The following is a 26821-nucleotide window of genomic DNA, read 5'->3' on the forward strand; positions in this document are numbered from 1 at the left end:
CTGGACAAACAGAGGTGGCGCCTAGCTCCAAGCTTTGCTAGGGCTTCAAAGGCACCCAGCCTTCAGGGGGTTTCGGGGAGTTCTCTGTCTATGCTTATCAGATAGTGAAGGCAATAAACAGTTTCCCACAGTCGCCTGTTGAACTGTTCTTCTAATATAATAACTATAAGTCCTCTGGAAACTCAGTTAGGAGGGGGGGAAATGTATGTATTTCTTACTGTCTTGCTTGTCCCCATAAAAGATGGTTATATACAAAGCTATCCTCTCTGAGTCCCAGCTTTTGGAAGTGCATCATTCTTTCAAGTACACAGAAGTATGATATTCACAGCTATTTCCCAGTGTAGGGAATGGTCTTTGGGGATTGGAAATGGTCTTCTTTATAGAAACATCACTGGCATGATGTCCCAGGAAAGTCAGCCACCACCAGCCTCAGAATCATACACTGGTCTAGGTATCCTTGCTGGAGGGCAGAAGGTAGTAAAGGCATTTGGGGAGCATGTGGTCAACAGGACAGGAAATAGTAGAGAAGGAAGTGGGACTGGCCAAGTGGAGCATCTGCGTGGAGTTTGGGGCAGGTGCCTCCAGGGTCCTGAACCTCTATTTTTTTTTTGTCTTCACAGCCACTGAAGAAGAGACCAAGATGAATGCAGAGGTGAGTTCTTTAAAAGTTCCAGTTTAAAGAATGCTTTTCTTGCAGTGTTCCTCATTTTTCCTTCACAGAGTGTCTTCTTTCCCTACAGAGCTTTCAGAAACATCAAACATCACCACAAACTCAAAAACATTCCCCCTCCAACATGGCTCTGGGTGATATGGGAAGAATTAGGCCCATCTGCATTCTATTTTTTAAAAATTGATTTTTAGAGAGAGGAAAGGAGAGAGAGCAAGAGAGAGAAACAGTGATGTGAGGGAGGAACATCAACCTGTTGCCTCCTACATGTATCCCGACCAAGGATTGAATTCACAACCTGGGTATGTGCCTGGATATCGAACCCGCCACCTTTTGGTGTAGGGAATGGCACTTCAATCAACTGGGCACTTTGAGTCTTTTAAGGAATATGACTAATTCATCCAAATTGTTGAATTTCTAGCTATGAAGGTATTCATAATAGTCTCGTATTATCCTTTCAATATTTGTTAATTCTGTATTAGTGTCCTTTTCCTCACTTTTGATATTTTTTCTGAGCTGCCTAGAGAGATAATCTCAAAAAACAATAAATACAGAACAACCATCATGCAGACACCTACTACACAAGGCCATTCTGCCAGTTCCAGAAGACATAGTAGCTCTACTTAATACATAGCAATAATCACAGGGAAGCAGCCAAAATGAGGAGGCAAAGAAACATGTCACAAATGAAAGAAATGGAAGCAAGCTAACTACTGGGTACAGAGTTCAAAACCATGGTTATACAGTTACTCAAGGATCTTCATGAGAACCTCAAGGTACTTAGTGAGACTTTCAAGGATCTCAGTGATAATGTCAAAGACATGAAAAACGACCACAGAAATTAAGCATACACTAACTAAAATAAAAATAATTTACAGGGATTCAATAGTAGAGGATTCTAAATCAACGATTTAGAGTATGAGGATGCAAAAACACTCAATCAGAAGTGTGCCGCACCAATACAGCCAGGTTCGGTGAGCCTGAGAGGGGGCAGTGAAAGATTAAGAAAAGACAGACAAGAGAATAAGGCTGGGTCTGGGTGAGATGTTGCCCTCTCTGATGGACAGTGCCACAGCCTGCAAGCCGAGTCTTTATTTTATAGCCAGATTCTACGAGGCAAAGTAAGGGCATGATCACGATCTTTACAACATTCTTGTGGGTTTTGAATCTACTCAATTACATGCAGGTGATCAAGTTTTGTTTACTTGCTGCACCTCAGGCAGCCCATATCACTTAGCCAACTGGGAGCCGCTATCCACAAGAAGAGAAAAAGGAAAAAAGAATCTAAAAATATGAAGATAGTGTAAGGAGCCTCTAGGACAGTGGTTCTCAACCTTCCTAATGCCGCGACCCTTTAATACAGTTCCTCATGTTGTGGTGACCCCCAACCATAAAATTATTTTCATTTGCTACTTCATAACTGTAATTTTGCTACTGTTATGAATCGTAATGTAAATATCTGACATGCAAGATGCATTTTCATTGTTACAAATTGAACATAATTAAAGGATAGTGATTAATCACAAAAACAATATGTAATTATATATGTGTTTTCTGATGGTCTTAGGCGACCCCTGTGAAAGGGTCATTCGATCCCCAAAGGGGTCACGACCCACAGGTTGAGAACCGCTGCTCTAGGACAACTTCAAGCATACCAACATTCACATTATGGGGGGGCCAGAAGGAGAAGAGAGAGAGCAAGACATTGAAAACCTATTTGAAGAAATAATGACAGAAAACTTCCTCTACCTGGTGAAAGAAATAGATTTACAAGTCCAGGAAGCACAGAGAGTCCCAAACAAGAGGAACCCAAAAGGCCTGCACCAAGACACATCATAATTAAAAGGGTTAAAGACAAAGAAAGAATCTTACAAGCAGCAAGAGAAAAGCTGTTAGTTACCTACCAAGGGAGCTCCAGTATGACTGTTAGCTGATTTCGCAACAGACACTTTGCAGGCCAGAAGGGAGTGGCACAAAATATTCAAAGTGATGACTAGCAAGGACCTACAACCAAAATTACTCTAGCCAGTAAAGCTCTCATTTAGATTGAAGGTCAGATAAAGAGCTTCACAGATAAGGAAAAGCTAAAGGAATTCACCACCACCAAACCAGTAATGACATGAAATGTTGAAGGGTATTCTTGAAGAAAATGGAGGAGGAAGCTAAGGAGGAGAGGAGGAGGAATAAAATAGAAAAAGTAGGGGCAATAAAATGGCAATAAATGCATATATATCCACAATTGAATCTAAAAATAAAAATAAATGAACAAGGAATCTAATAAACAAAATAAACTGGTGGATAAAATAGAATCAGAGGCATGGAAACATGGAACTGACTGTCAATCTCAGAGGGAAGGGGGAAGGGTGGCCTGAAAGAGATTACCCATGGTCACAAACAATAGGGTGATGAAAACCTGGGGTGGGGGTGGGGATGGGGGACCACATGGAAGGGGGCAATGGGGTACAAAATGGGTGATATCTGTAATATTCTCAACAATAAAGGCTTAAAAAAATAAAGGAAATGAGCAACCTGTCCTGGCTAGTGTTGCTCAGTGTTTAGAGCATTGGCCCACTCACCAAAGGGTTGAGTGTTCAATTCCTGGTCAAGGGCACATACCTGGGTTTCAGGTTCAATCCCTGGCCCCTATTGGGGTGCATACAAGAGGCAGCCAGTCAGTGTGTCTCACATCAACGTCTCTCTCTCTCTCTCTCTCTCTCTCTCTCTCTCTCTCTCTCTCTCTCCCTCCCTCCCTCTCTCTATCTATCTCTATTTCTGTCTCTCGTTTTCTTTCTCCCCCCTCTTCCCTCCATTACACTCTTTAAAAATCAATGGAGAAAATATCCTTGGGTGAGAATTAACAACAACAAAAAAGAAATGAGCAACCTGTGTGCATATAGTATATTCCAACTATGCCTATTAAATAAGTTGAGCCTATAGTTAAAAACCTTTCTTCAGAGAGAAATTGTGCTAGATTGAAAATGCAGGTTGCTATGATGTGAAATGCCTGTGCACAGAGACCTTTGTCAGGGAACTGCAGGTGGCTTCCAGGAGCTGAGGGCCTCTCCTACAATCATAAGGTCATCTGAATTCTGCTGGCAACCACACAAGCTTAGCAGAGATCCTTGAGCTGTGGATAAGAACATAACTTGGTCAGCCTTGTGAAATCTGAGCAGAGGACCCAGTTAAGCCATGTTCAGATTCCTTACCCAACAGAGAATGTGAGATAATAAATTTGGCAATGGATCATAGATTGGTGTACTGGGAAGACTCCTTCCCCATAATTTATAGCTGAAAGACATTGTCAGAAAACAGGATGAGCATCAAATGGTTTATCATTTTTGTACTCAGTGAATTCCCATTTCCCTCATACACAGCACCAATAGAGAAAGTCATTCAACATTGGCATCCAGCAGCAATTCTAGCTCAAATTATTCAAAATCAACCACTCCATCATCTAGTCAGGAAACATAGTCTAGAACTGTCAGTTCTCCCTCAGAAGGATTGAGGCAACATAGCCTTCTACATAAAAACCATGCCCTGTAGGCTAATCAGTTCCCACATTCAATGCAAAGAAATATAGACAACTAGTTTCTTGGGCAAGCTCTTCTAGCTAGATTCCTAGTGTAGCCAGCTTTCAACCAATGCAGATGCTGTGGTGGCTAATTCTTATTATGCTCTATTATGTGCAATTTCAAGCCACAGGCAACAACAAATGCCAGCCCAGCCCACCCTATTGCTTCACAGTTTCTGAAGCTGGCACATGTCCCTGGAGAATAATGCCCACCAGCCCCAAACCTAGTAGCTCAAGAAAATTAACACACGAATGTCAGTGTTCAAATGAATGCACAGGGAGGTCCAGTGCTAAATGAAGATGTCAGTTGAGACTTGCTAGACTGGATGTACACTCCCAGGAGCTGCAGTTCTCTTTAGCATTGACCATGTTTTTTCTTCTCTAGTCAGCTCATTATGGTAACAGAAGATGTAGTACTGGTTTACGTACAGCAAATTGGATGATTTCCTATTAGGAAAGAAGGAGATCAGCAGCAGTCTCCTTATAATAACGCCAAAGTTAACAATAATGGGAAACTGTCTAAAACTTGAAGAAATGGGTCATTTTATGAGTGATAGGCTTGACAGTGAGGGTGGGAGGTATAGGTGAAGATGCCGGTGCAAATCAAAGCCCTGGATTGTAGGCTTCAACGTGGTCATTTAGCACTGCCTTCTTTTTCAATCACAGTCAGTTTATATTCAACATTATTTTGTATTAGCTTCAAGTATATAGCATAGTGTTTAGACAATTGTATACTCATGTGTCCCCCCAATATTTCTAGTACCCACCTGGCACCATACATAATTATTACAATACTAGAGGCCTGGTGCATAAATTCATGCACCACTGGGGTCCCTCTGCCTGGCCTATGGGATCAGGCCAAAACTAGCTCTCCGACATCCCCCGAGGGGTACTGAATTGCAAGAGGGTGCAGGCCAGCCTGAGGGACCCCACTGGTGCTTGATCAAGGCCGGGGAGGGATGTGGGAGGTTGATCAGCTGGGGAGGGGCCATATGAGGGCTCCAGGGTGTGTCTGGCCCATCTCTCTCAGTCATAATTGGCCAGACCCCAGCAGCAAGCTAACCTACCAGTTGGAGCATCCTCCCCCTGGTGGTCAGTGCACATCATAGCGACTGGTCAACTGGTAGACTGTCTGCCCCCTGGTGGTCAGTGAACATCATAGCAAGCAGTTGAGCTGTCTTAGCATATCATTAGCATATTACACTTTGATTGGTTGAATGGATCACTGGATGACCAGACACTTAGCATATTAGGCTTTTATTATATAGGATTTGAATTGCACATGTAAGTGCAATCATATAAAATTTGTCTTTCTCTGACTTGTTTCACTTAGCAAAATACCCTCTAGGTCTATTCATGCTGTTGCAAATAAGATTTCATTCTTTTTTTATAGCCTAGCAGGATTCCATCATGTATATATACCACAACTTTTTTATTCACTCATCTACTGATGGGCACATGGGTTGTTTTCATATCATGGCTATTGCAAATAATGCTTTGATGAAAATGGGGGTGCGTATATTCTTTTGAATTAGTGTTTTGGGTTTCTTTGGTTATATACCCGGAAGTGGAATTACCATGTCATAAGGCAATTCCATTTTGAATTTTCTGAGGTATTGCTATACGGTTTTCCATAGTGGTTGCACCAATCTGCATTCACACCAACAGTGCAATAGGGTTTTCTTTTCTCCATATCACCATCAACACTTGTTGCTTGTTGATATATTGATAATAGCCCTTCGGACAGGTATGAGATGGTATCTCATTTTGGTTTTGATTTAAATTTCTCTGATGACTAGTGGTGTTGAACATCTTTTCATATGCCTATTGGCTAGTGGTATATTCTCTTTGGAGAAGTATCTATTTAGGTTTTCTGCCCATTTTTCAATTGGATTGTTTGTTGTTGTTTTCTGGAGCTGAGTTGTATCAGTTCTTTATATTTTTTGGATACTAACCCCTTGATGAAGCTGTTGTTTGCAACTATCTTCTTCCATTCGGTTGGTTGCCTTTTTGTTTTGTTGGCAGCTTCATTTGCTGTGCAGAAGTTTGTTAGTTTAATATAGTCCCATTCATTTATTTTTGCTTTACTTTCTTTTGGAGTCAAATTCATAAAATCCGCTCTAAGACCAAGGTCCATACGATTAGTACCTATGTTTTCTTCTATGGAATTTATTTTTTCAGGTCTTAAATTTAAGTCTTTGATCCATTTTGAGTTAATTTTGTAAATGGGGACAAACAGTAGTCTAGTTTCATTCTTTGCATTTGCTTTCCAATTTTTCCAGCACCACATAGTGAACAGCCTTTTTCTTTTCCAATGTATTTTTTTTTTTTTTTGGCTCCTTTGTCGAAAGTTATTTGTCCATATGTATGTTAGTTTCTTCCTAGGCTCTCAATTCTGTTCCATTGTTCTGTGTGTCTGTTCTTCTGCCAATACTATGCTGTTTTGATTATTGTCATTTTGTAGCATAATTTGAAGTCAAGGAGTTTGATACCTTCAGCTTTGCTCTCTTTTCTCAGGATTGCTTTGTCTATTTGGTGTCTTCTGTAGTTCTATACAAATCTGATAAATTTTTTATCTACTTCTTTTAAAAATGCCATTAGGTTTTGATGAAGATTGTATTAACTTTGTATATTGCATTGGGTAATGAAAGGTTAAAGTCAGTGGTATGCAGGCAAGGCTAAATAGCCATCTCAGACAGTAATTAAAGAAAATTTAAATTTATTTAAATAAAAGGGAATGGGGGATGGAGATATCCAAAGGGCAGGGTTACACAGTACTGAGCCAAAGGGTATTGGGTCCATGATGGCAGCAAAAATATTCTTAGGGCAGTGAAACAAGGAAGGGCATCGGAGAAGCAGCAGGAGAGCCTGGGCTGGGCTGCTTTGGCTCAATGAGAAGCCAGAGAAAGGGGGCCTTGGAGACAGGTTCAGGGGCTTAGCCCGGGACAAGCTACAGCTGCCCATTGCTCCCTGGTTGCAAGCCTCATGGGGTCTCTTAGAGGTTAGGGGATATGTGCCTGTGGGGGGAGGAGAAGGGGAAGGAAATGACCTTGGCGGGAGAGCAGGCTCTGGGTCTTTTGTCCTGAAAGCTTAGTTATCTCTTTCTTGCAGGTGGAAACCTTAGGGGAGATTTCAGGGGAGGGTCTTAATAGAATATTCACCAGCTTTCCAGGTGTCATCTTCTCCTCTGAGTGGTTGGTGCCAGGGCAGAGGGTCATTAGTCAGTGTCGCTGGTCCTGAGGCAGCCACCATATCACTTGTCTGGTTTTGCTGCTTTTCTAGGCCTGGAGCTGAAATGCAACTGAGCCCTATCTTTAGGGAGGAGAATGTCAGGGGGTCTAAACCGCCTGATCAGTGATATGAAAGATAAGGGGTCCAAACCACATGACCAGTGATATGCGAGGGGAGGATACGCTACCGTGGGGGCGAGGTTCTTGTTTTCCCGGTATTGACCCTGGTTAGCATCTGGGGCTTTCTGCCCTGGTGAGTTTCTGTACCGCGGCCATCATCCTTACTCTACTTATGTCTAACAGGTAATATGCCATATTAACTTTGTTGATTCTTCCAATTAGGAACACAGAATGTCTTTACATTTATTTGTGTCTTTTTCAATCTCTTTTAATAATAGTTTGTAGTTTTCAGTGTATAAGTCCTTCACATCCTTTGTTAAGTTTATTTGTAGGTATTTTATTCTTTTTGTTGCAATTGCAAAAGGAATTGTTTTTTCCATTTCTTTTTCTGAAATGTCATTGTTAGTATATAGGAATGAAATGGAATTTTATACATTGGTTTTGTATTCTGCAACTCTACTGTTTATTGTTTCTAATAGTTTTGCGGTAGAGTTTTTAGTATTTTCTATATAAAAAATCAAGTCATCTGCAAAAACTGACAATTTTATTTCTTCATTCCTAATTTGGATGCCTTTTATTTATCTCTTTTGTCTGATTGCACTGGCTAAGACTTCCAGTACTACGTTGAATAACAGTGGTAAGAGTGGACAATGAGGTATCACCTCACACTTGGCTAGAATGGCTACCATCAATCGATAAATAAACAAGTGTTGGTGAGGACGTGGAGAAAAGTTAACCTTAGTACACTTGTGGTGGGAATGCCGACTGTGCAGCCACTGTGGAAAACAGTATGGGATTTTGTCAAAAAATTAAAAATGAAACTGCCAGTGATCCCATTGTGGGACTATAATCTCAGAATCCAGAAACAGCAATCAAAAAGAATATATGTACCCCTATGTTTATAGCAGTATTATTTACAGTAGCTAAGATATGGAAACAGCCTAAATGCCCATCTGCAGATGGGTAGATAAAAAAAAACCCGTAGTACATTCACACAATGGAATACTATCGGGCTGTAAAATAGGAGTTCTTAAACTTTGTGACAGCCTGGAGGGACCTGGAGATTATTATACTAAGTGAAGTAAGCCAGTTAGAGAACGACAAATACCACATGGTCTCACTTATATGTGAAATCGAATGAACAAAATAAACTGATGAACATGGAAGCATGGAACAGAGATGGGGCGGGGGAAGGGAGTGGAGGGGATGGGAAAAAATTAGCCAAAGAATATATATGCATAACCCATGGACACAGACAATAGTGGGGGAAGGCCTGGAGTGGGGCGAGGGTAGTGTGGAGGGAGAAAAAAGGGGCAACATGAGGGACATCTGTAATACTGTCAACAATTTTTAAGAAGATACAGGATTCCAGAGGGTGGGTGAGCCAGATTCTTGAGGGTGGGGTAATGCTTTTCCCCATGCTGATGGTGCTGGGGGGTGATTGCTCCTTGCAGGAAAAATGGCTGCTGTGGTGGGGAGATGGCCCCGCACAGGGATCCTTGCAGCCACTCTGCCAGGTCTCTTCCCAGTCTCTCCTCAGGTGATTTCAGTCCACAGCACCCTCTCTCTGCTGGAGCCCAGGGGGAGTGGCTGGCAACAGGTTTGCTCATTGGCCCTTTAAAAGGGTCGCTTTGTCTCCAGCAGGCCCCCCTCTCCTTGGCGGAGAGGAACCCCTCAGCCCTTCACAGGTAGATGCTACTTGGGAACTGTTCCCCACGAGGCTGGTGATGCAGGCTGGGAGTGTGGTCTGGGATCTAGGCTTCGGGCCTCACAGGTTAACCTCCTGCAGTTGAGCTATCCCTTCCCTAACCTTGGCCTGTCTCCCGTGAGATGGGGCCAGTTTCTTACACATCTAGCCCTTCCTAACAGTCTTGAGGTGGCTTCTTCTGCCAGTTGTTGGCATTCAGGTTGTCTTTAGTGGGTAATTCAGGGTGATTGTTCCCTAATTTAGTTGTGATTTCCAGTTCTCTTCTGGGAGCAAGCAAGGTCTACCTACTCCACTGCCATTTTGAACCCTGCCCATTTTTCAGTTGGATTATTTGTCTTCTTGGTGTTAAGTTGTATGAGTTCCTTATATGTTTTAAAAATTAACCCCTTATCAAATGTGCTCTCCCATACAGTGGGTTCCCTTTTCATTTTATTGAGGGTTTCTTTTGCTGTGCAGAAGCTTTTGATTTTTTAAAATTTATTTGTTGTTGACACTATTACACATGTCCCCCATTTTTGCCCCCCTTTGCTCACTTCTACCCAACCCCCACCCCCAACCCCCAGTACCATTTGTTTAATTTTTCTTCATTTCCATTGCCCTAGGAGATATATTGGCAAAAATATTGCTATGAGAGATGTCTGAGACTTTACTACCTCTGATTTCTTCTAGGATTTTTATGGTTTCCTGACTTTTATCCATTTCGAGTTTATTCTTGTATATGGCATAATTTAGTGGTATATTTTCATTTTCTTGCATGCACCTGTTCAAGTTTCCCAATATTATTTATTGAAGAGACTGTCTTACTTCGTTTTATGCGCTTGGCTTCTGTATCAAATATTAGTTGTCCAAAGCGGCATGGGCATATTTCTGGGCTCTCTGTTCTGTTCCACTGACCTACATACTTGTTCTTATACCAATATCAGGCTGTTTTGATTACAATGTTCTGTAGTATAGTTTTATTTCAGGTCTTTTGATATCTCCAACATTGTTCTTTCTCAAGATTGCTGCAGCTCTTTGGGGTCTTTTTTGGTTCCATATACATTTTTTGAATATTTGACCTAGACCTGTGAAATATGCCATTGGTATTTTAATAGGAATTGTGTTGAACTCTCGACTGTTTTAAACCCCACCTTGGTGTCTTGTGTTTTAGCCTGAGAGGAAGTTTGGCGTGGTGGTGGTGGGCGTTGGCAGAGCCGGCTCTGTGCGGATGAGAGACCTGCGGAGCGCCCATGCTTCCTCAGCGTTCCTGAACCTGATCGGCTTCGTGTCCAGGTGGCTCACACTTGCTTTTCACCTTGTAATTCATGGGGAGCCCAGTGGGATGGAGAGGGCCTTGGGATACGGAGATTCTCGTGACCCAGGAGAGAGAATCAGCTCCAGAGTTTTCCAGAAAACTTTGCTCAGGGTTAGTCCCACAAGATCTCAAGTTCGGATAGGTCTGGGAACTGAAGCATGCTGGGATGAGCAGTGCACCAGCCTAGAAGGGACTACAGAGGCAAAGGAGGGAAGATGAGCACAGGGCCTGTAGTTACACAGCGGGCACAGGGAACACAGGGAGGGCTGGCCTGAAAGAAGGCTTCAGGTGTGCAGCAGTTAATCACTACATCACTTATCCATGCGGTAGCCCTGAGCTTTCTGAGCCTTACCGACCATTTGACATAGATACCATTACCATTATCAACTCCACTTTTAAGAAACTGAGCCACTTTTTGAAAGGTTGAGTCATTTGCCTGAGGTCGCACAGCTGGAAAGTCTAAGAACTGGATTTGAATGTAGGTCTATTTGGTTCCACGGCCCGTCTTTAAATACCATGTGTTCTTTTTCCTTTGGTAATTTTGAGCCCCACTTTTGGGGGGCTTCATTTCTGTCGTGTAACCAACCAAAATCAAACTTATCACCATTTGTATTATTTATTGCCCCATTTAGCTCTTTTCTCCACCCCTCACTGCTTTCTCACACACATACTGCTCACCAAACTAATGCTATGTAACATCATTTATCAATATTAATTGTGCACTAGCTGCAGGCATTGTGTTGGCTGAGGAAATGTGCTGGTGAGTAAGGTAGGCATGTCTCTACTTTCTAGTGCTTTAGAGAAATCAAACAAATACATTTAGAAAGCATAATTAACTATTTGATAGTCCATGCAGATTCTTTTATTTATTTATTTAATTTGTTTATTTAAATATATATTTTTATTGATTTTAGAGAGGAAGGGAAAGGGGGAGAGAGAGAGAGAAACATCAATGGTGAGAGACAATCATTGATTGGTTGCCTCCTGCACACTCCCTACTGGGGATCGAGTCTGCAACCTGGGCATGTGCCCTTGACTGGAATCGAACCCGGGACCCTTCAGTCCGCAGGCCGATGCTGTATCCCCTGAGCCAAACCAGCTAGGGCCATGCAGATTCTTTTAATATTTTAATTTATGGGGCCTACTTTCTTCCAGTTTGCCTGTCTCAAAATTTGGCTATTCCTTTAAATATTTAAAGTGGACTTTGGGCCACTAGGGTGACTCAGAAGTGCTGGGAATCTGCCGATGGTCCATCCTCCCCTCCCAGTAAGATTCTAAGGGAGCTGCATACAAATGGGAGATCCAAAGTACCATTAGCCACACTATAACGCCTGCTGTGCCCCGGTTTGAAGCTCTCATTGAGCATGATGTAGTGAAGCTTTTCCTTTTTGCTTAAGCCTCAGCCCTCTGCCAATCAGCTGCCATGGCTGATGCAGTGGGACTTCCTAAAGTCCCCAGGTTGTGTGGGAAGATGGGCAGCTCATACCCACTGCTTTACTGCACCCTTGCCATTGTCACACTTTTCCCCTGCTCACCTACCCTGTTCCTCACGGTCTATCTGCTAAGTCCTACCTTCTCCCCAGGAGGCCTTCTGTGAAACCCTAAACTTGATGTTTCCTGCCCTCCTTGAGTCTCCCACATGTACTCCAGCACCACAGTTCTCATGTTAGACCTGTGTTGTTATTGATGTGTATGTGACTGCCTCTCTCTACGAGACTGTGAGCTCAATAGACGCTGAGGACTTTTAGTTTATTCTTTATGATCCTCCCCATGGTGCCTAGCACACAGTAGGCAAACAATAAGTATTGGTCAAATGGAGCAGTGTAGATTGGGTAGCCCCCATAGGAAGAAACCTACCATAATCTCTTTTGGCAGCCAAACTGGCCCAAATGCCCTCTGCCTGCTGCAGCTTAAGTGGAGCTCTGCGATGGATGGGAGCCCTCTGCTGGCCACCCCATCTCCTCTGTTACATCCTTCATCAGAGGACTGCTCTGTTGCTCCAGCCTCTGCACAAGGGTAGCGTGCAGAATGCCAGGATCCTCAGATCATCTAAATAAGGAGTTTCTTCTTACCCTGTAAGAGTCAAAAGGCTTAGGGTTCCTGTCCTGCTTCTGCTACTCATTAGTGGCAACTACTGCCCCTCTGGGCTTTGTCAGCTCACCTGTAAAGGAGGCAGTGATACCTGCCTTCCATTGACCATCACAAGGCCACTGATGGTTGTGAAGGAGCTTGAAGTCACACAGCAATTTGCACCTCTAAGGTGTTAATAGATGGGATTTGAGTTAGGTTTGGTAGCCATAGTGTTTGGCCAGGTACTTGGAGCTGGCAGTGACCATAGGGATTATTCTTCTTGAGGAAAAAGATCAATTATTTTTATTTTATATATTAAGTGATTCAGAGACTTCCACCTCACACTGGTTGTTAGCAGTAGTATCAGCACTCATTGCCCAGTCCCCTGACTTCAAACCTGAAGCTGTTTTCACTCCATCACGGAAAATGTCCTGAAGTGGGGGGAGGAAGTTAATTTTTTCTCTTCCTAAAGAAGATCATCAAAACATTTCTGGGAGGAGGGAGAAAGATGATGCTCGTTTATTCTAGGTCGATGTCTGTCTACTTTTAAGTTCCATTTCTGTTATTTTCAAACAGGCGTGAGCTCAAGTGCATTGATGAAGTCCCGCAGATTTCTTTGGAAGATGCTCTTTCTAGCCAAGAGGTTGACGTTGCTTATATCTGCAGTGAAAACACCAGCCATGAGGACTATATCAGGTGGGTTTCAGTGCAGGCAGCCCTGGCCTTGCACAGTAGTTCAGGACTGCAAAAATGACTGCGCAAGCTGAAGTCTCACAAAGGGGTCTTAATAGTCAATGGGGAAAATTACAATGGATCTACCACCTTTAAAAATTGTCGTCTGGGGGGATGAGTTGTGTGGAGGAGAGCAAAGAGGGGAGAATGGAGGATATACTATATAATAAAAACCTAGGTGGTGTCATGCAAGGGCGACATCATCATAAGATGGCCAACACAAGATGGCTGGCAGGGGAGGGCAGTTGTGGGTGATCAGGCCAGCAGGGGAGGGCACTTGGGTATGACCAGGCCAGCAGGGGAGGGTATTTGGGGGCGACCAGCCTGCATGGGAGGGCAGTTGGGTGCGACCAGGCTGGCAGGGGAGGGCAGTTGGGGGCAAACAGGCCAGAAGGGTAGGGCAGTTTGGGGGCGATTGGGCCAGAAGGGTAGGGCAGTTTGGGGGCAACCAGGCCTACAGGGGAGGGCAGTTGAGTGTGACCAGGCCGACAGGGGAGGGCAGTTAGGGGTGACCAGGCCAGCGGGGGAGGGTAGTTGGGGACGATTGGGCCATCAGGAGCGGGCAGTTGGGGGCAATCAGGCTGTCAGGGGAGCAGTTAGGTGTCAATCAGGTCAGCAGGGGAGCAGTTAGGGGGCGATCAGGCTGGCAGGTAGAAGCAGTTAGGGGCAATCAGGCGGGCAGCAGGTGAGCGGTTAAGAGTCAGCAGTCCCGGATTGTGAGAGCAATGTCTGACACAGGGATCAGGTCTAAACCAGCAGTCGGACATCCCCCAAGGGGTCTCAGATTGGGGAGTGTGCAGGCCGGGCTGAGGAACAACCCTCTCCCCCATATCCCCCCTTCCCCGTGCACGGATTTCATGCATTGGGCCTCTAGTGTGTAATAATGTCAACAATAAAAAGATGATCAAAACTTTAAAAACTTTCCTATTAGTTATAAATGTGTAAGGAAGTGAAAAATATAGTAAAGTTAATACTTCTTTAGTACACTATGATTTAAAACATTAGAAATATTAAGAATGAAAGTGTTTTATTTCTTTGTAAAAAAATGTATTGAGAGTAGTTTGAACACTGTTTGCCTTTTTCTCATCATATAACTCAGGATATAAAGCCAGCATCTTTTCTGCGCCTTGGTGAATTGCCATCGTTTATTCTAAGTTTGGAAAAGCTTAAAAAATTTTATCCTTTGCACTTTCAACATCTGAAATATCTCTGAGAGCTCCTTTAATATGAAGTGGTTCTACCATGAGATAAGAAAGGAAGTAGTGGTGGCATCAGAGAGGGGAGATGACTGTTTATAAAACAAGAGAATCGAGGTGTCCCCCTGCCCCGCCTTTGAGTGAAAAGCCTAGAGCCCTGCAAGCATTCGGTGGGATTGAGCCTGGAAGGTGGAGGCCAGGGAGGACCTAGCCAGCTGTTTCCCTGAATCTCAGCTTCCCTTCTAGGTCCTTAACGTTAAACTGCATCTGCTGTTCCCAAGAGCAAGGTGCTCCCTCTTTATTATGCTGATTGTTGTGTGGACAGAGTGTATTTAGGAAAACCTTTCTTTGGTTTTCCTTAACCGTTTTGGTACCAGAGTGGTGTTTTCTTTTTTAAAAAAAAAAAGTGATCATATAACTATATGCTTATACAGTTGACCTTTGAACAACACAGGTTTAAATCGCACAGGTCCACTGACATGTAGATATTTTTAAATAAATACATTTAAATTTTTTTTGGAGATTTGAGATAATTTGAAAAAATTTGTAGACAAACTGTGTAGCCTAGAAAATATCAAAAACTTTAATAAAAAGTTAGGTATGTCATGAATGCATAAAATACATATAGATAATAGTTTATTTTATCATTTACTACCATAAAATATTTACAAGTCCTATATAATAAAGAGTTAATATGCTAATTAGACCGAACAGCAGAACAACTGTCCAGACAACGTTCCAGATGAGGGCCGGCTGAGGCTGCAAGGGGCTGCGAGGGCTGGCCGAGGCAGCCGGGGATGCGAGAGGCAAGCCCCTTGCATGAATTTTGTGCCCCTTGTACGAAGTCTATTATAAAAAGCAAAAGTTTGTCCAAACTTAATCACACAAGCACAATTGTAAATGGTACCATTCATAGTTGAGAGAAATGTAAACAAATGTAAAAATCAAGTACTAAATCATAACAGTATAAAATTAACTGTAGTACATACTATATCTATACTAATAGAAGGGTAATAAGCTAATTAGACTGGATAGACCAGATGTCTTCCGGACGTCCTTCCAGACAAAGCCACGGTGGCGGAGACTGAGGCAGAGGCAGTTAGGGTCGATCAGGCCAGCCGGGGAGAGCACTTAGGGGTGATCACTGTCCTTGTCCATAGGTGTACGATTTTTGTCCAGTCTCTTCCTGCACCCCCCCACACCCCTTTCCCCCCAAGAATTGTCAGTTCACTCCCTTTCTATGCCCCTGATTCGTCAGATTTTTTATTCACTTGATTTTTACACTCACTTGTTGATAGATATGTATTTGTTGTCACTGTGTTGTTCATAATTTTTATCTTTACCTTTTTCTTCTTCTTCTTCTTCTTAAAGATTACTCTTCAGCATTTCATATAATACTGGTTTGGCGGTGATGAACTCCTTTAACTTTTTCTTATCTGTAAAGCTCTTTATCTGACCTTCAATTCTAAATGATAGCTTTGCTGGATAAAGTAATCTTGGTTGTAGGTTCTTGCTATTCATCACTTTGAATATTTCTTGCCACTCCCTTCTGGCCTGCAAAGTTTCTGTTGAGAAATCAGCTGACAGTCGTATGGGTACTCCCTTGTAGGTAACTGGCTGTTTTTCTCTTGCTGCTTTTAAGATTCTCTCTTTGTCTTTTGCCCTTGGCATTTTAATTATGATGTGTCTTGGTGTGGTCCTCTTTGGATTCCTTTTGTTTGGGGTTCTCTGCGCTTCCTGGACTTGTAAGTCTATTTCTTTCACCAGGTAGGGGAAGTTTTCTGTCATTATTTCTTCAAATAGGTTTTCAATATCTTGCTCTCTCTCTTCTTCTGGCACCCCCATAATTCGGATGTTGGTACACTTGAAGTTGTCCCAGAGGCTCCTTGCACTATCTTCATATGTTTGTATTCTTTTTTCCTTTTGTTTTTCCAGTTGGGTGTTTTTTGCCTCTTCGTATTTCAAACCTTTGATTTGATTCTTGGGATCCCCTAGTCTGCTGTTGGGTCTCTGTATATTATTCTTTATTTCAGTCTGTTTATGCTTAATTTCTAATTTATTTTTTTTCATATACTTGAGAGTCTCACTATATTTCTCAGAGGTTTATAGAAGATTCTTGAGTAACCTTATAACCACGGTTTTGAACTCTATATCCAGTAGTTTGCTTTCCTCCATTTCTCTCATTTGTGACCTGTTTCTTTGTCTCTGCATTTTGGCTGCTTCCCTGTGTTGATAGAGTGGCTTTGTGTGTTAGGTGTCCTATAAGGCCCAGTGGCTCAGCCTCCCCAGTCACCTGAGGTGGATGCTCTTGGTGCACCCCTTTGTGGACTGTGTGCACAGTCTTATTGTAGTTAAGCCTTGATTACTGTTGGTATCACTGGGAGAAATTGACCTCCAGGCCAGTTGGCTGTGAGGACCAGTTATGTCTACAATGGGAGAACTTCTGTGCTGGAGACACCCTATGGGGCAGGACTTGCTTCAGTGGGGCTTTGGCGCTCACTGAGTCAGCTCCCTGAGTGTGTCTCTTATGAATGTGAAGAGTTGTAATCTGGATGGTCTCACTCTGACCACTGGGTATATTGGCTCTTGGATCTCCAAGTAGGTGCAAAGTGAACCACTGCCTGAGGCCACCCTCAGAGATCTGCAGATTCATCCTCTTTGTTTGGGGTTTGGAGGTGCCCCAATGAAGCACAGCTGTGAAGCAATGTAGGCTGCTGAGGAGCCTTAGGCCTTATTTTGAAAGCTCTGGGGTTCTCTGACACAGCTACAGTTTGACAGGTTTTTAGGCAGAGAAAGGCCAGGCCATTCGTATGCAAAAGCCTCTGTGCACAGCTTTGGTGGGATTGTAAATTGGGTGCGGCGGGGGTAGGGGGGAAGAGGGTGTCTCAGGGAATCACTAGGGTGAAGCAAATAGCTGGTTGCCCGTCAGCCCTGCCCCGGTAGGTCCTGGGGTCTGTGTTGTGCGTCCCCATGGAGGAACAATGAACACTGCAAGCACCTTTGTGAGAAAGCCGCCCTCACGTTCCGGCCCAATGCCAGAGAGTACATTTCTCTCTGTATGAGTCTGGGTCCCCAAATTCTCACCTGGAACTGGATTTCAGAGCAGTCGGGAGCTTGTATCTCCCTCCTGATTGAAAAAGACAACATAGCCAGCTGCCAGCCCCTTTCGCGTGCGCCTCCGTACCTCCACACTTTCACACCTCTGCACCTCCTGCCAGACTTAATGCGCTTTTCTCTTTCCTTCTAGTTGTAGAATTTCCGCTCAGCCAGCCTTCCTGTGGTTCTGGATGATATTGGTTTTGTCTTTTAGTTGTAGTTTTAATGTGGTTGTGCGCGGCAGCAAGTTCAGGTGTTTACCTATGCCGCCATCTTGGTTGTCTCCATGCTCTGTGGGTTTTTTTCTCTGTCTGGAATGCTGACAGCCAGGCAACCATGGCTGCATTTCTGTGCCGTGTACCTGATCAGATATCTGGGCTTAGCCACAGCTCATACTGCCCACTTCTGCAGCAATGCCCACCAAATTTCTTTGCTTCCCCCCCGCCCCAACCCCAGCTGAAAGGAGTGTCAGCCACAACCCGATTTCTCCCCTTTCTGGGCTGAGCCCCAGTGTGAGCTCCCAGCTACAAGGCTGTGTCTGTGGCTCGGCTCAGCATCTTTTCCTCCCTGGTTTGCTCTCACTTGCCCACGTTTAAATATTTCAATGCATGACCTCTCAGGTACATTTGTGCATTGAACAGGGAATCTTTTGTTAAATTATAGCTGTTTGAATAGTTTAAACTTCAAAGGGTCATCTCTCATGTTGCCATTCTTCTGATGTCATTCAACATTTTTTTCTCTCTAGCTATTGCATTGTAAGAATACATATAACATATAGGGTGTCCCAAAATTCACACACGATTTGCAATTCAATTCAATTGCAAATCTTGCATGAATTTTGGGACACCCTATATAAAATATGTGGTAATAAACTATTTATATTGTTGATGCAGCTTCCAGTCAAATGTAGGCTAATAGTACTTAAGTTTTGGGGGAGTCAAAGTTACATGCAGATTTTCAACTGTGTGGGAGATTGCTGCTTTGTTCAAGGATAAACTGTAAATGTCTATACCCTAGAATATCTAGGGAACAATGTCCAAATTTCTGAGCACAGCATTCTAAATCCTTCACAGTCAGGCTCCCAGCTACTAGTATTACCTCATTTCCCTTTACTCCCTATAGCTCATGCTGAAGTTCTTATCATAATTCAAATGAACAGAGCCCCAGAAAATGCCCAAGCCCCTGCATATTCTGCATAAAGTGAAATATGCTCATTCCATTGCACCTGAAAAATATTACTCAAATATAATTCAAGAGTCCGTTCAGTTGTCGTTAGTGAAATCTTTTTAGACTGCCTCAGACAGAGCTAGCTGCTGTGGGTTTTATAGTTTTCATTTATAGCTATCATGTGGTAACTGGCAAGTTAGCTGTCAATGTGTCTTTATTTCTTCTCCAAAATAACTGGTAAATAGAAACTGGTTGACTATGTGAGTGGTTGAATAAGAAAAATTTTAAATTATCAGAAAATCATTCTCTTACAGTGTAGTAGGAAATAATGTGAAGTACATTTCATCACCGTTATCTTCTGGTTTTGATTCACCTGTATGGCACATTTCCACACCTAGATTTTTGTGCGTTTATAACATTTTGTACTCTTTCATGCAATGCATTTCAGTGCAGCTTATTTGAAGTGTATTCTCTCTATATCTCTTGTTTCCAAAGGCAGTTCCTTCATGCTGGCAAGCATGTCCTTGTGGAATACCCTATGGCGCTGTCGTGGACAGCAGCTCAGGACCTGTGGGAGCTAGCTGAACAGAAAGGTGATGTATGTGCTGTCTGTCTAGAGCACAGTCCCTGTTTCTGAGTTGCCGTCACTAAGAACTCTGTGGTATCTTTATTCCTTTATAGTTTATCCCCATATCAGATATATTACTGATACAAAGGCTCCCAACACTCCCCACCTCACTACTGTAGGCACATTAAAGGGATATGTGGAGGGCCATCAGGGCGGAGGGGTGGGTGGGAATTTACAAAGTTTTTTTGAGACTTGTCAGCTTTTTTTTTACTCTATTAGTTTCCACCTGTGGTAGTATCATGATATGATTTTAGTTTTATTCATGTGACATTTATATTGCTAATGGAAAAATGCCCAGATCAGAGTAATGAATTATTTTATATTCACATTTTGTAGTTGTTATTTTTTCTTAAGAGGAATACTATTTATAATATGATATGCTAGGCTTCTTGCTAATTACAAAAAATGAAATTGTCCCTTTGCAATGAAGAGCTCTGGTGTTACCATCCTAACCAAATGACGCTAATGTGGATCATTCTGACACTGTGAGCCATCTGGTGTGATGTACATAGCATCCACCATATAATTAATATTTAAATTAAATTTTCAGTTTGCAGGAAACATAGGGGTAAAAGTGACACCAAATAATAAAATCAAACAAACAAGAATGTGGAATACTCTGCAAGATAACAGGCTAAGTGTTTTCAAGAAGATAATGTAGTGCATGTAGTGAGTTTCTTCCAAAGAGCACAAGATAAAAAGGAGAAAAAAAGAGTAACTTTACATGGGAGAAAATAGACAGAAACTGCCTAAGCCAGGTGGTCATGATATAGTGATAAGTCATGTTAATAGCATGTACCTACGACCCGGGCCTCCCTCCCTCTGGCCAGCCGCAGGCACCCGGACAGCAGGTGGCTTCCCCCAGGCCGGGCCCTGGCTTTGTCAGGAAGAACGTCTGGAATGACGTCCGGAAGACATCTGGTCTAGCTGGTCTAATTAGCATATTATCCTTTTATTAGTATAGATTGCTATGAGAAATGTCTAAGATTATACTGCCTATGTTTTCTTCTAGCAGTTTTATGGTTTCAAGTCTAACATTTAAGTCTTTAATCCATTTTGAGTTTATTTTTGTGTATGGTGTAAGAAGTTTGTCTAGTTTAATTTTGTTGTACATATCTGTCCAATTTTCTCAAAGACATTTATACTTTGAATGCCAGTTTGGGGACTGTTACTAGTAAAAACAAGGAGAGCACCAGCAAGAGTGCATTTCTGCAGACAGCCATGGTAGAGCCAGGGCCGGGTGGGGGGGGGGGGGGGGTTGGGAGGGGGAGGGGAGGCAAGAGATTACAGGTTCTTGAGAACAGGGACAAACCTCTTTAATTTTGAAATTATACACATAATCCCAGAGATGGTACATTCCCAGGAAAATTTTGGTAATCCCTCCTCCCCAGAATTTTTTTGCCTGGCTGAGTGGTGAAAGTCTCTTTTACAAAACTAGTCTGTAAAGACTGGGAAATGTGCCTGTTTTGTCCAATATGCAAAACTCAACAAATAATCACAAGGAAAACAAAAAAAGTGGAAAATAGCCCAATGAAACATTTTCTGAAACTAACCCTAAGAAATGCAGACCTATGAATTATCTGAAAAAGAATTAAAAATAACTCTGTAAAGGATACACAGTCAGCTAAGAGAAACCACAAATAAACAAGAATCAGGAAAACCATACATGAGCAAAATTAAAATATATCAACAAAGAGATGTAAACTATAAGAAGTACCAAACAAATTCTGGAGCTGAAGAGCCAACAAGAAGGGTTTAACAACAACCTTGATGAACCAGATGAAGAAAAGACCAAACTTGGATGGATCATTTGAAATTTGACTCATAAGGACAAAGAGAAAAAACAATGAATAACAGTGAAGAAATCTTAAGGAATTATGGGATACCATCAAGCAGATCAATATATGCCACAAAGGGAAAAGAGAGAAAAGGGCAGAGAGCTTATTTAAAGAAATAATGGTTGAAAACTTCCAAAAATTTGACAAATGAAATGATATACAATTTTCAGAAACTTAATGAACTCTAACTAGAATAAACCTCGAGACTCACACCAAGACAATCACAGCTTCAAAAGTCACAGATAAGGTCAGACTCTTGAAAAAAAAAGCAAGAGAAAAGTGACTCATTATAATACAAGAAAGCTCCTTTAAGATTATTAGCAGAATTCTCAGCAAGAACGATGAAGGTCAGATGTATTCAAAGTATTGAAAGAAAAAAAAATCTGCCAAACAAGAATACAATATTGAGCAGAACTGTCCTTCAGAAATGAAAGCAGAACTAAGACTTTCCCAGACAAACAAAAGCTGGGCCTACTAGTCCAGCTAGTCCTAGACCTACTAGTACCCTAGTACTTTTTGTGCTTTATATATCACACATGGAATGGCAAACCTTGTTTTATGGATGTATGTAAAATGAATCTATTGGTGGCCCAGGGCAGCTCATGGCCTGCTCTTCTGCTTCTCAGAATTCTTCTAGGATTAGTGTCTCTCAAGCCCCATCTCTCACTTCACCAGTCATAAGGGATAGCTTGTGAGGTTTGACACATCTACATATATAAAAGCATAAGTGACCGGCTGACTGGCCAGTAGCTATGACACACACTGACCACCAGGGGGTAGATGCTCAATACAGTAGTGGAAACCACAGGCATAGAAACACGGAACAGACTGATGAATCTCAGAGAGAAGCGGAGAGGGAGGGAAGAGATTAACCAAAGATCTTATATACATACTGGAGGCCCAGTGCACAGATTCATGCACCGGTGAGGTCCCTCGCCTGGCCTGTGGGGATTGGGCCAAAACTGGCTCTCCAACATCCCCTGAGGGGTCCGGATTGTGAGAGGGCACAGGCCAGACTGAGGGACCCCACCGGTGCATGAACCTGTACACCGGGCCTCTAGTTTAAATAATAACCAGGATAAACATTCTCTAGCACTTGCATCAATAGTGAAACTAGTTACAGAGCTAGAACCCTTTGATGCAAGAATTGCTAAGAAATATGTCTGTTTCTTCTACAACAGCAGCTCTGAATAGAACAAAACAAAGGCCTTGAAGAAACTGAGCAATAATTCTGAGATTCATCTAAATAACTTAATGAATGACTTAAATCTAGGTATTTTGTAAATTGAGATGTCATTTTCATATGATAAAAAGCTGAGATTTTAGGTGCAGAGTTAAAAGAATTTTGACAAAGTATAAACCAATGTAATTATTACTCCAGTCAAGATATAGCACATTTTATTACCCCAGAAGGTTCCCTGGGGCTCCTTTCCTATTAGTCCTTTGTCTCCACAGGACATCAATGACTAATTACCAGACTTCTCTTCAGATTACTTCCAAGCAAGTTTCCTTATTTCTTTTTTACAGAGAGGAAGGGAGAGGGATAGAGAGTCAGAAACATCGATGAGAGAGAAACATCGATCAGCTGCCTCCTGCACACTCCCCACTGGGGATGTGCCTGCAACCTAGGTACATGCCCTTGACTGGAATCGAACCTGGGACCCTTGAGTCCGCAGGCTGACGCTCTATCTACTGAGCCAAACCAGTTAGGGCCCTTATTTCTTTTTTTGTATCCTCACCCAAATCTATTTTTTTTTTCCATTGTTTTGTAGAGGAAGTGGAAGGGAGAAAGAGAGAGAAACATCAATGTAGAGAGACACATAGATTTGTTGCCTCTCCCATGAACCATGACTGGGACCAGGGATCAAATCTGAAACCCATGTACATGCCCTTGACCAGGAATCAAACCCGTGACCCTTTAGTGTGCAGGACAATGCTCTAACCACTTAGCAACACTGGCCAGGACTGTTCCTATATTTCTTAAACATCATAGTCCCATATATGCAAGAAAAAAAAAACATATGAAAGAAAATGGTAACTGTGATTAACTGGTAGAAATTGAGGGAAGGGGTATTTTGTTCCAACATTTGCTCAGTTTTCTACAGACATGAATTTATGTTTAGACTTTAATATTAAAATTAAATATAATTTTTGTTTTTACCAGAGAATTACAACCATGAAAATAGAACCCAGAGCAGAATGACAGGAAGGAAATGTACCAATATTTTAGTAGTGGTTCTTTCTGATAATTAGAGTCATGGGTATTTTTATTTCTTCTTTTTCTGTCAAATTTAAAAATACTCATTTATTACACCTATAATAGACAAAACACCCGTACTACTTATGTCAAAAAACTGCTGTAATATGTTTGAGGAAACAAACAATCTGGGAATTCAAGTCCATTAATTGCCAAATGCCCTCTTATTTTCCTCTAAGAAGTTACCTTTTGTTTTTTGAAATAAACTTTTTGTTGTTCACTAGAGGTCCGGTGCATGGATTCGGACTCGTGCACTAGTGGGGTCCCTCAGGCTGGCCTGTGCCCTTTTGCAATCCGGGACCCCTTGGGGGATGTCGGACTACTGGTTTCGGCCTGATCCCCACCTGGGGATCGAAACCAGAAGCCCGACATCCCCCAAAGGATATAGTAGTGCGTGAAGTGGCAGGCAGCCAGGGAGGAGCCTGAGCCCGGGTCGGGCGCCACACCGCTCCCACTCATCCCAGACCCACTGCACCTGCCGCTGCCGTTGCTTGGTAGCACTGCCACGGAGGTGAGAGAGGCTTGCACCACTGCAGCTGCACTTGCCAGCTGTGAGCCCGGAGTCTGGTGCCTGTTGTTCAGCTGAGTGGTGCTCCAGCTGTGGGAGTGCACTGACCACCACGGGGCAGCTCCTGTGTTGAGCATCTGCCCTCTGGTGGTTAGTGCATGTCATAGGGACCGGTCAACTGGTCATTGGGTCGCTTAGGCTTCTATATATATAGATAGTATTACAGATATCTTCCCTTCCCCCTCTACTTCCATCTTCCAGCCCCTACCCACACCGCTATGTCTTCACTGCCCTATTGCACGTGTCCATGTGCTATGCATATCTACACTAATAAAAGAGAAAAATGGTAATTGGCGTACGACGATACCCTTTTCATTGGCTAATCAGGGCTATATGCAAATTAACTGCCAACTAAGGTTGGGAGTTAACTGCCAACTAAGATTGGCAGTTAACTGCCAACAAGATGGTGGCTAATTTGCATATGCAGGCACAATGCAGGGAGGCGAAAGGGAAAGCAGGAAGAAGCCCCCTGCCACTGACAGTGATCTGAAACCCAGGGGGGAGCTAAGAGCTGGGGGGCAGGGCAAAGGCGGCCCTGGGGCCGCCTTTGCCCTGCCCCCCAGCCATGACTGGAGAATCAGGCGCCTTTGCCGCCCTGGCCAGTGATAGCAGGAAGTAGGGGTGGAGCCAGCGATGGGAGCTGGGCACGGTCGAAGCTGGCAGTCCCGGGAGCTAGGGGTCCCTTGCCTGGGCCTAAAATGGAGCCCACGATCGCGGGGCCGCTGCAGCTGCGGGTCCCCGCTGTCCGGGCCGGATGCCCAGGCCAGAGGCATTAAGCCTGGGCAGGGGCGGAGACTGTAACCGCGGGGAGCTGGGGGTCCCCTGCCCAGGCCTGACACCTCTGCCGGAGGCCTCAGGCCTGGTCAAGGGGCCGATCTGGTGATTGATGATCGGAGGGTGATGAGGGTCAACTCCTCTGGCTGAAGCATCAGGCCTGGGCGGGGGGCGGAGCCGGGGATTGGGGAGATATGATGGTCCCCTTGCCCAGGCCTGAAGCCTGGGTCAGAGGCGTCAGGCTTGGGCGGGGGGTGGAGCAAGCGATCAGAGGGAGATGGGGGTCCCCTGTCCAAGCCTGACACCGCTGGCGGAGGCGTCAGGCCTGGGCAAGGGGCCGATCCTGCGATTGGAGGGTGATGGGGGTCAATGCCTGAGGGCTCCCAGTATGTGAGAGGCGGCAGGCTGGGCTGAGGGACACTCCCCCCCCCCCACACACACACACCCAGTGCACAAATTTCATGCACCGGGCCCCTAGTCTATATATATAAAAGCCCAGCAACCAGACTGGCAGAATGACCAGAATGAACAGAATGACTGGTGGCTATGACGCCCACTGCATCAGCCAACCAGCCTGATCCAGGCCCTAATTGCCCCCTCTCCCGGCCGGCCCCACCCTCGATCGGCCCCCAACACCCTGATTGGGGGCAGGGCCAGCTGGCCAACTGCCTGCAGCCCCCTCCTCCCCAGCCAGTCCAGCCCTATGGGCCCCCATCAGGGCGGGCCAGCCAGACCCCACCCATGCGTGAATTTGTGCACCAGGCCTCTAGTAAGTATATAAGTTCATTGGTTTATCTCTTCTTGTGCCCTGTCATGTCACTTTTAACCTCTGCTCTGGACAGTTCCTCAGTCTCTCCTTGGTATTTGGAAAGATTACTAGCCAGTTATTTTGTATAATGTTCCTAAATTTGGGTTTGCCTGATATTTTTTCATAATTATTTTTGGGATATGCATCTTTTATAGAAATATTATAGAGGTGATCTTATGTCCTTTGCATTGCATCCTATCAGGTGCCATTCAATTTTAATTTGTACATTATTGATGATACCATTTGATTAAGGTGGTGTCTGCTAGGCCACTTCAATGAAAGTTAATTTTTTCCCATTTATAATTAATGATTATTTTGTGGGGAGGTAGTTTGCAACCTGATAATATTCATTATTTATCACACTTTCTGCTTATGTCTTTATATCAGTATGGCTTCCTTTTATACTCCATTTTCATTGTTTATTTTGATATTCAAATGTTTTCATATTTGGTCAATGGGGACCTCTTCATGCTACCTCTTGTCGCATGTTGTTATATTTATGTCATTGTTTGAAATGGTTTATGTTCATGGTAAACTTTTTCTACCTCAGTCCTGCAACTAGACATTTCTTCAAAGAGCCCTAGTTCATTTAGTGGTAAATGGTATTTTGTAATTAAAATCTTTAAAAATTGAGATATGATTGACACATAACATATTAGTTTCAGGTATACAACATAATTATTATTTATATATATTGTGCAGTGATCACCACAAGTCTAGTTAAGATTTATTACTACACATCATCATTTTTTTGTACCAGAACTCCTAAGATTTATTTTCTTAGCAACTTTCAAATACACAGGTAAGTACTAATTATAGTCACCATGCTGTACATTACATTCCCAAACTTATTTATCTTGTAACTGGAAGTTTGTATTTTTTGACCATCTTTTTTACCTCTGTGCCTACTTCTCACCTCCTCTCTCTGGCAACCACCAATCTCTTCTCTGTATCGATGAGTGTTTTTGTTTTTTTTATTTTAGATTCCACATATAAGTGAAATCATATGATATTTGTCTTTCCCTGTCTGACTAATTTTACTTAGTATAATGCCCTCAAGGTCAATATGGTCTCAGATGGCAAGATTTTCTTCTTAT

The 26821-nt window shown here is 43.2% G+C and overlaps 1 protein-coding gene across 6 annotated transcripts in view; it reads left to right on the forward strand.

Moving 5' to 3' along the window:
- BLVRA (biliverdin reductase A) overlaps positions 1-26821 on the forward strand; it is a 57550-nt gene that overhangs the window by 10962 nt on the left and 19767 nt on the right. For 5 of the 6 annotated variants that reach the window (XM_081101718.1, XM_081101721.1, XM_081101717.1 and 2 more), the window contains 4 exons: positions 621-652; positions 10447-10568; positions 13237-13356; positions 19347-19444. In XM_081101718.1, the coding sequence (XP_080957844.1) occupies positions 641-652; positions 10447-10568; positions 13237-13356; positions 19347-19444 (352 nt within the window). In that variant the 5' untranslated portion in view covers positions 621-640. The remainder of the gene's footprint in view (positions 1-620; positions 653-10446; positions 10569-13236; positions 13357-19346; positions 19445-26821) is intronic. The other variant, XM_081101722.1, reaches the window with a different exon arrangement.

Source organism: Myotis nattereri (assembly GCF_964212035.1).
Source record: "Myotis nattereri genome assembly, chromosome: 11".
NCBI classification, from domain to species: domain Eukaryota; kingdom Metazoa; phylum Chordata; class Mammalia; order Chiroptera; family Vespertilionidae; genus Myotis; species Myotis nattereri.